Here is a 10,258-nt window from a genome sequence, read left to right on the forward strand (position 1 = left end):
TCACTCTGATTTTTCTCTTTTTTTCCTTGTCATTCCAGCTCAGTAAGTTCATAATTTTTCAGCATTTTACATGGCTTTAATCATTAGGCAAACATTTCTGTAAAATTCTGCAATATTTCTGAACCAATTTTCATGAATTTTGATAAATCTGATATGTCATAATCAGCTTCACATGATGTGATCAAATCATCTGATGACAATGCTGAAAAAATTTAGCTTGGTTTTCTCACTACACACATTCTTAAAAGCTTTATAAAAGTTAAATAATAAGAGCTAAGGAGAGGTAGATGAATGTAGTCTTGGGTTATCCATTCTTTCAACAAAATTCAAATAAGTATTACGCCAGCACATATTTTCTTACTGCTTAACCAGGTGATTTTTTTTTGACAAATATTTTCTTGTCCTTGAGATTATTTTTTGCTTTCTAAATAGAAAAAACATCAAATTTTAAGCATAATTCATTCATTACATTCTAATTCTTAATAGCAGGACTACCATTATTGATTCCAAGTGGATTTTTTTTGTCATCACTTTTGTTTAAAGATTACTTGAATCTTAGTTCCTTTTTAGGTGTATAAAGACAAAACTTCTGTTTTTACTTTGAAGAATACCAACAACCATTTTCAATAAAATCATAAGAAAATTCCAAATAGCATTCAAATATAATATATAATCAATCATAACTTGGTTTTATTTAAAAATTGTATTTTATGTTCTAAACAATGTACAAAACCTAGCTTTCAGAAGAACATGTATTTTATAAAGTTACAATTAGCAATAACTGCTTATGGATATCTATGTAAATTGTTTAAATATAATATTAGAAACAAAATAAATATATAAATGCAGTATTGATATTGCATATAAATAATGTTGCATTAAAATATGTTTTTATGCAATGTAATGATTATTGTGTTATTTTCTCTTCACAAGCTTAATTTTATTATAGATTTTAATTGAATTTGTATAATTTTAAGGTAACATTTAGTAGGTTTGAATTAAATATTGGTTATTGTCTTCAAAACTTACTATCATTTTTTACTATTATTTCCCATTATTACAACATTTCATATACATAAGTAGGCAGATTAAATATGCACCTATAATCCAGAGATTTGCATATGCAGTAAAACAATTTAGAGCTATACATCAAAAGAGTAAGCAGATTCAACATTTTGTAGCTTTTTTTAAATCATAAAATATACATTTACTTACCAATCAGGTTGCATGTGGGAGGGGAGGACCAGCCACCTTCTGCACAGGAAATTGAGCTCCTGTTATTTTGAAGGCTGTATCCTCTATCACAGACAATTTGTACAGTGGCACCTTCCAGGTATATTTGTCCTGAAGATATAGAACGACCATTTTCCACCCAAGGGAAAAAGCACAGTCCTAAAAATGAAAAAGATAAATTTGCATGTGTTCAAAATTGTAAACTTTGAAACATTCAAAATGAATGTCAAGATTCAAATCAGAAAAGAGAATAAAAAGTTTTGAAAAATAAACTCTAATTCACACTGTCATATGCATAAGAGAAAAGGAAAAGTAATAATCGTGCTATCATCCATTAGTTAAATGAAACTATCTTGAATACAAAAGCTATTCCACATAATTAAGAATTGTTCATATTTTACTTAATTTTTTATTTCTTATTTACTTTCATCAATTACTCTTCAGAGAAGATCGGCAATTTCTGTTTCCTTTGAGGGCTTGTCTGGCCTTCGTCCCTGTGTTTTTATCTTTCTGGTTTCTGCCATCTCTTTGGGCCTATTCTCTACTGACTACTGTGTTGAAGAATCAATATAAATTAGTGGCCCTCAACTGGGGGCGATCTTGCCCCACAGGGGATATTTGCCAACGTTTGGAGACATTGTTGGTTGTCACAACTTAGGTAGGGCTACTGGGTAAAGGTAAAACTTCCTGCAATGCACAAGACAGTGCTGCCACAACAGAGAATTATCTAGACCACAATGCCGATACTGCTAAGATTGATAAACCCTGCTGTGGATGCACATTTAAGTGACAAAGACAAGATTAATAGAAAATATGAACATAGTTAAAATAGTAAGCCACAATTGTTCTTTGAAATAGAAATTTTGTGGTTTACTGTAAAACAGATTTCATATTTCACAGTTTTATAAAATGATGTTATGGAAAATACTAGAAAAGAGAAAACTGTCAAAGCTATTGACCATTTGTATGCAAAATTCAAATATTTCTGGTTGTACAACACATTTATATGTTTCCCCATAGTCTGTATCATTATTTGTCATTTAGTTTTCATGAAAGACTCCTACAAAAAGGGCAGTTGTTGTCTCCTCTAGTCCCCAACCTGTGACTGTCTGTTAAGAACTTGTGACCCTCCATTCATTGAATAAATCATCCGAATAATGATTGAGGCATTTACTCACTGAGGCACTCTGGTTTTGGTGACCATCCTTCCTCTGTGCATGTTATGAGAGTCCAAAAAGATTTTGAAGGAGACATGAAACTATATTCACAGGAATAATAGAAAAAATTTCCCACAGGAACTGGAAATAATGGTTTGTAACTGTTTTCGTCATATAGTTTTCCGTGTTTTATTTCTGGAAATTCACAAAGTTTCTCTTGGGGAATCAGAACAAAACAAAATAAACAAATATTAATTAAAGAATAAATAACTTCAATTTCAATGACATTACGACTCACGCCATTCATTTATTTAACCCATTACCCTTTTGCTATTAGTGATTCAAAAACAGAGAAGTATTTATAAATAAGAGCCAAAAAATATTTAAATAGGTCATTTACAGATGCTATTAACATTTTTGGATTCAAATGAAATGAAAACTCTTTTGAGGTATCTCCAAGAAAATAAAAAACAATAGAGAACAACTTAAAAATTAACGTAGAGGGTAAGAGTGGCTTTATGCAGTAAGCCTCCATTAATCTAAGACAAATGTTGCTGGGATGAGAGCATTTAATTTAATTCTCCATTTACTCTGTCTCTTTTCTTCCTTCTTTCACCCATCATGAGTTGTTCCACCAGAAATAACAGGCATGACTTTCCCCTTCAATCCAGCCATGATGTTACATAGGTAAGATTTTTATATCATAAGTCATTTTTATTATTATAAATGTATTTTCAGTGAAAAATATTTAGAATGAATGAAGAAGCATAAAACAAGCAAAAAACTCACCCCATATAAAAATCACCCCAAACAAAAAGTCCAAGATATGTTTACAACTAGATTCTGATGAAAAAGAAATATAAATGTTTACATGTATGTATGTATGAATGTGTTTATGTACAATTTCTTGTGCATATATTGTAGTGGGAAAATATGAAAATAATAAAGAATTGTCACTGCCCCTGCAGAAATATGATAATATGTATAATTTATCACATCAATAAAATACAAACAAGGAAATATATAAATTGTGCTGTTTTGAAACTGCTATGTACCCCAGAAAAGCCATGTTCTTGTAATCCAGTCTTGTGGGAGCAGACATAGTGTTGGGAAGGACCTCTTGGATGGTTTCTTTCCATGGTGATGCGACCCCAGCCATTCAAGTGGGTCGTAATCTACTTCCTGATGTCCTTTAAAAGGGAGACATTTTGGAGAAAGCACAGATGCGTGGAGAGCTAACACAGAAAGCAGATGCTTTGCAGATGGAGATAGAGAGAAGCACAGAGAGGAGGCCACTGGAACTAGGAGCTGAAAGCCACAAAACATGGGAGCAAAGAACTAGAATATATTGGCACGTGCCTTCCCATGTGTGCTTATTTGAAATTGTTTTGTATTCTAGAAATGCCATATTTTCTATCCTAGTTCAATCATATGGGGCCAGACCTATTGTTTAGGGTAAAACATTTGATTAGATTGTTTCCATGGAGATCGACCCACTCAATTGTGGATGTAGCCTTTTTATTAGATGGATGTGTGATTCCACCCTTTCAAGATTAGTCTTGATTAGTTTACTGGAGTCCTTTATAAAGGGAAACATTTTGGAAAAGCACAGTTGCTTCAGAGCCAACAGAGATACAGACATTTGGAGATGCTTGGAGTGCTGACAGAGAAAGCAGATGCCTAGACACAGATGTTTGGAGATGCAAAGCCCAGCAAACATTGCCATGTGCCTTCCCCAGGAGATGCTAAGCAAGCCAGAACCCAGAGTTGTGTCCAGAGGAGCTAAATGAATTCCAACAGACAATTAGAGAGGAAACCACAGGCCTCAGAAACTGGAAGCAACAGAACTTGGAACAAGCACCAGCAGATGCCAGTTATGTGCTTTCCCATGTGACAGGTATCAGCCTACATTGAGTCAAGGTATCTTTCTCTGGATGCCTTAATTTGGACAGTTTTAGGGCGTTGGAACCATAAACTTATAACCTAATAAATTCCCTTTTTAAAAGCTGTTCCATTTCTAGTATATTGCATTCTAGCAGCATTTAGCAAAACAAAACATATTTTTGTACCGGAGAAGTGGGGTGCTGCAGTTTGCAAATACCAAACATGTTGCAGCATCTTTTTATATGGGTAAAGGAAAGTTTCTGGAGGAATGGTGAGGAGGTGACTAAGAAAGGCCTGCAATGCTTTGAAGAAATTGTTAGTAGAAAAATGCATGCTTTGGGTGCAAGGGTAGTTCAGTGGTAGAATTCTCACTTGCCATGAAGAAGACCTGAGTTCGATTCCGGGCCCATGCACTTCCCAAACAAACATGACAAAGAAACCAACAAAATTCAACAAATGGTGCTGCAATAATGGGCTGCTTACATGGAAAAAGAATGAAATGTGATGTACCATTCAGTATACAAAAAAAAAAAGAAAAGAGAAATATGGATGCTAAAGATTCTTCCAATGAGACTTTAGGTAGAATTGATGCATGTGTTAATGCAAACTGGAAGGAAGGTCTTTGATTAGATTACTGGGGTTGGCCCAGTCAACTGTACACGCAAACTCTTGATTAGATTATTTTCATGGAGATGTGGCACACCAAATTGTGAGTATAGCCTTCTGATTAGATGGAGATCTGACTTGCCCATCAGTCATGGGTCATGATTAGTTTACTAGAGCCCTTTAAAAAGGGAGATATTTTGGAAAAACTCAATTGCTTCAGAACTGACAGAGACAGATATTTGAAGATGCTTGGAGTGCTGACAGAGAGGGCAGATGCCTAGACATGGTTGTTTTCTGTTGTGCCTTCTTATGAGATGCTAAGCAAGCCAGAACCTGGAGTTGTGTTCCAGATGAGCTAAGTCCAGACCCACAGAAACTTAGAGAGGAAACCACTGGCATCAGAAGCTGGAAGCCATGGAATTGGAAACAAGGACCAGCATACACCAGCTATGTGTCTTCCCCTGTGGCAGATATTGACTTTCCTTGAGTCAAGTAATCTTTCTCTGGATGCCTTAGTTTGGACATCTTTAGGGCCTTGGAATGCTAAACTTCTAAATTAATTAACTCCCTTTATCAAAGCCAACCTATTTCTGGTATATTACATTTCTGGAAGCATTAGCAAACCTATTGCACCATGTAACAGAGGAATCTTGATGTGATTGGTCTTTCTTGCATTAAAGCATCCTTTTGTTGATGCCTTAATTTGGGCATTTTCATGGCCTTAGAATGGTAAATTTGTAAACTAAAAATCCCTTTGTAAAAGTTAATCCATTTCTGGTATACTGCATGCTTGTAGCATTAACAAACCAAATCATAAATAAATATTTATTTAAATAAGTATACAATACAGAGATAAATGAATATAAATTAAAATAAATAATTTTCATAATAAACAAATAAATATACAATATATTCTATAAATGATATATACTCTGTGAATATGTTATATAATATATATTACACTTTTTACACAGCTTTTGCAAAAATGTTTAATTTTGTTTCTTAGCTGGAGACATTTCCACAAAATAGCACTGATGATTCATAAAGAGTTATTTTCTACTTTTAAAAAATACTGCCTAAAAATTTTCTGCAGATGAACTAGTCAAACAGGCAAATTTCTCTAATTTATCCAGAGATAATGCATAGTAACTTAAACTATTAGTTCAGGTAATATGGGACATTGTGGGATTTTCATTTGTTTGTCTATCTGAAAATGTGCTTTACAAAATTTTGGCAAGGATACAGGTTGTTTTAGTTTGCTAGCTGCCAGAATGCAATATCCTAGAAACAGAATGGTTTTTAAAAAGGGCAATTTAATAAGTTGCTAGTTTACAGTTCTAAGGCTGAGAAAATGCCCCAGTCAAAGCAAGTCTATAGAAATGTCCAATCTAAGGCATCCAGATAAAGATACCTTGGTTCAAGAAGGCTGATGAAGTTCAAGATTTCTCTCTCAAGTGGAAGGGCACATGGTAAACACAGAGTTTCTCTCTCTTCTGGAAAGGCACATGGTGAACACAGTCAGGGATCCTGTCTCATCTGGAAGGGCACATGGTGAACACAGCATCATCTGCTAGCTTCTTCTCCTGGTTTCCTATTTCATGAAGTTCCCAGGGAGACATTTTCCTTCTTCATCTCTGAAGGTCGCTGGCTGGTGGACTCTGCTTCTCATGGCTATGTTATTCTGCTCTGCTCTCTCTGAATCTCCCATTCTCCAAAACATTTTCTCTTTTATAGGACTCCAATAAACTAATCAAGACCCACCCATATGAGTGGAGACATGTCCTCATCTAATCCAGTTTACAACCACTCTTGACTAAATCACATCAAGTTTTAAACATACAGTATTGAATAGGGATTATTCTACCTTTATGAAATGGGATTTTGATTAAAACATGGCTTTTCTAGGGGACATACATCCCTTCAAACCAGCGTACAGGTGAAGAGATACTCATATGCTAAGAATGGGTTTCTAGTATTATTCCCCATGTGAAGTTGGAATGGCAAATAGCTTTACTAATATTTAAACTCATTTTACTCAAGAAACTGCAAAGAAGAAACAAAAAGCAACCGAGGCAAAGATTCCTTGCAATGCTAATTAAGATCCTTGCCTCTATGGGAAAGGAAGAACTGTAATAAACAAGGTAAGCTGACATCAGCAAGTCTGCTACTCTTCACTAGATAAGCCCATTCCTACACAAACTTTCGGCCTGGGCAGCTTTTGCATATTTATGGTACCCAAGGATGCCAGCCCTAGACAACTCACATAGCTCATGTCTCTCTTGCTTTCCTCCTCCGCATTCTCCCACACCCTTTCTTTATTCTAAGCAGGTATATAAACTGTTTCTGCACCACTGTTTTGAGGAGTAAATTTCTTTTAGTTCTGTTCCCACACATCCCACTTAGCTCAATAAAATTATTCTGCACCTTGGTTTTCAGGGTTTGTTTTCAATTTAAGACCTAATACTCTTATCAAATGTCATGTTTTTTTTGTTTTTCTGTTTTTCTGTTTGTTTGTTTACATGGGCAGGCACCGGAAATCGAACCTGGGTCTTCTCGCATGGCAGGCATGGGCCCATCCCAAATGTCATGTTTTAAAGCAGAATACTTGAGTACTTCATAAATTGTTGCACATTTGTACCTCCTATTTCTTGCTTTTCTTATTTCCAGTACCCAGAATAATATCATCCATGTTACTCTTGTCTCTATTATACCTACCTTTTAAAAAAATCATTCAATAACGTTCAGCAAATATTTACTGAGTGCCTATATGGGTTAGAGAAAGCACAGAGCTGCCATGATGTTGAGGGATTTATTGGGTCACTTTCCTTATCCAACCACCCATTTCAAGTTGAAAACAAATGATCTTATCTATGAATTCTAATAAAATCTTGTATGTATATATATATATATATATATAATATATATTTCTGTGGCTTTTGTATTGTATATTGTATTGTATTTACATGGTTTTCTTAGGTAGAAGAATATGGTTGTTATGATGTAGTGTGTGTGTTCTTTTTCTCTTCTCTCTTTATTCCTTTCCCTCTCTTTCTCCTTCCCTCACCCCCTTCCTTTCTCTCTCTTTCTTTTCCAATTTCATTGCAGCAGAAGAAAGCATAATAAAATGCAATAAGTTAATTACTTATGAACAATGTACATGCTTTTATATACACAGAAGTGTTCCCTATATTTACTCTTTCCCTCCATTGCTTTTGATACTTCTCTTAACAGACTTGTAAACATATGCAGTGCAAATTTACAGAACACTTAACTGAAAGAACAACTTTTTAGAAAGTGTTTCTCTAAACATGCTGCGGAAGCCTAGTTTGTAATTTGAAAGTAGGTTTGTGGCTAAGGATTTTTCAAAGTTCCACATAATCACTTTTGCATTTTATGCCCTTCTTCTGCTATTTTGCTTGGGTAGAAATATTTTTAAAGTACCGTCACTAACAGATAGCTAGACTAACATATAATTTACATAAAAAAGAAAATTCAACCTACTCATCTACACACGTTTTCAATGGGCATGAAATAAGGATTGATTCCTTGGTACAAATTAACTGCAGATTTAGACTACTTTTAATTGAGACTGCATAGTATTTCACACTGGACAGAAATAATTGCTTTTATTTTTCCCATCAACTTATTGCTCTCTACTTATTATAACTTAGCATTGGGATAGAGCAAAAAAATCTTAATAAGGTTCAAATCTGGAAAAATATCATTTTGCAACATTTAAAATGGTAGAAAACAATGTTAAGTTCTAATATATATTTATATAATATATATTTATATATTTATATTTATATATATATTTTATGTCAGTGGAAGGGAGTTCCCCAAATACCCTTATATAATACAGAAAAATTAGTATAAAGCAAAGTAGTAAATTAAGTTCTTAGTGGAAATTGAAAAGTAAAACACAGTGATTCATATTACATTTATACATAATATTTAATAAATAAAAACTTAATTTTCAATAAATAGAAAGGTTTGGTCATGAAATAGGATAGTAAAATTTTAAAAATGTTTGAAAGAAGAAGTATTTTAACAATACCTGTTATGTGAAATTTTCTCTTTCAACAAATGTTGAAAGCCTCCAGAAATAAAATAATTGTTCAACATTACTACATGGTAAAGTTAAGAATGTTTTTTATTGAAATAGATATATTTTTAATTTTCTATTAATTTTGCCAAAATATTAAATTTAGAATGATTTAGAAGGATATTTAAAATTTGAAGCTATTGTGTGAAGAGTAACACTCCTCCAAGTGCTGTGAAACAGATTCCAGCTTTCCCTGACTTATTTTTCATGAGCATCTATGGAATTGCAATGCCATGTCACTCTGTCACCATAACTGTATTCTGATTTTTCATGATTTACTATTTCTCCATAATCAGAATTTGATTAATTTTCATAGTTTGGGACTCAGAAAACAGAGAAAACATTTTATTTATTTTTTCCCTTATACAAATGTGAGGCAATATTGCCCAAGGAATGATGATGATGATAAAGTTAGTGATCTCAGAATTAAAATATCCCAATATATTGCTCCTAGTAAAAAATTTGATGCATAAAAAAAGATGACATAAACCACATTTGATAGGAAAACTGAGTATTCAAGTTTTTCTTCAACTTACCTTGTCCCCCAACACAGGAAAGCCACAAGATTAGAATGAGGTTGATTAAGAGAAGCATGTTGTAAGTCACAATCATATATAAAGAAATATATTCCAGTTGTGTTGCTTTGAGTTCTGCCTTCTTTAACAAGTAAAGAGTATGACTCGATTTCAGGGCACTACAGTGAAACTAGTTTGGTGACTTTCTTTGGACAAATATCAAAGTTCAGAGAGATTGCCCAATATCATTAAAAATATCTTAACTGTTTTTCACAATTGCTTAAATTCTTAGCTTGATAAATAATTGCAAAATTCTCTGTGATAACAAGAATTAGGACAGAATTCTGAACTTGTTCTGAAATTATTATGAAGTACTAATTTTTATTAAAATACTTCTTCAGGACAGGTGTGGTCCTTCCTCAGCAGGTTAGATCAACGTGAATGATGACCAGAGTCCATGTGTTTGAAACCTTCTCTCTTACCCTGAAGTCATTTCACCTAATTTTACTTCTTTTTGAAAACCAATTAATGTTCGGGTCTTGGTCAACCCTGTATCTTTGTGCTTAGGAGAGCAAGCTTTGATTTTTTTTTTTAATTGTCCTTAGGGCACAATGATTACTGCAATGGTTGTAGAGCATTCTTGGGTATTTGAGTTTTCTTCAACTAAGTTTCTTAGAGGCCTATGATACTTCAGAGATATGATTTAGTCTGACAGAGGGATGGTTTCTCTTTATTTAGCTAATAAGAATGTCACCCCA

At 33.7% G+C, this 10,258-nt stretch overlaps 1 protein-coding gene across 1 annotated transcript in view; it reads right to left on the reverse strand.

The window, feature by feature from the left end:
* Nucleotides 1-9,690, reverse strand: part of LOC143680806 (complement factor H-related protein 2-like) — a 28,489-nt gene extending 18,799 nt beyond the window's left edge. The window contains exons 1-3 of the mRNA XM_077157308.1: nucleotides 9,522-9,690; nucleotides 2,412-2,606; nucleotides 1,216-1,392 (exon numbers count right to left, since the gene is read on the reverse strand). Coding sequence (XP_077013423.1) covers nucleotides 1,216-1,392; nucleotides 2,412-2,606; nucleotides 9,522-9,597 — 448 coding nt within the window. The 5' untranslated portion in view covers nucleotides 9,598-9,690. The remainder of the gene's footprint in view (nucleotides 1-1,215; nucleotides 1,393-2,411; nucleotides 2,607-9,521) is intronic.
* Between the last annotated feature and the right edge of the window lie 568 nt (nucleotides 9,691-10,258).

Source organism: Tamandua tetradactyla, chromosome 4 (assembly GCF_023851605.1).
Source record: "Tamandua tetradactyla isolate mTamTet1 chromosome 4, mTamTet1.pri, whole genome shotgun sequence".
NCBI classification, from domain to species: domain Eukaryota; kingdom Metazoa; phylum Chordata; class Mammalia; order Pilosa; family Myrmecophagidae; genus Tamandua; species Tamandua tetradactyla.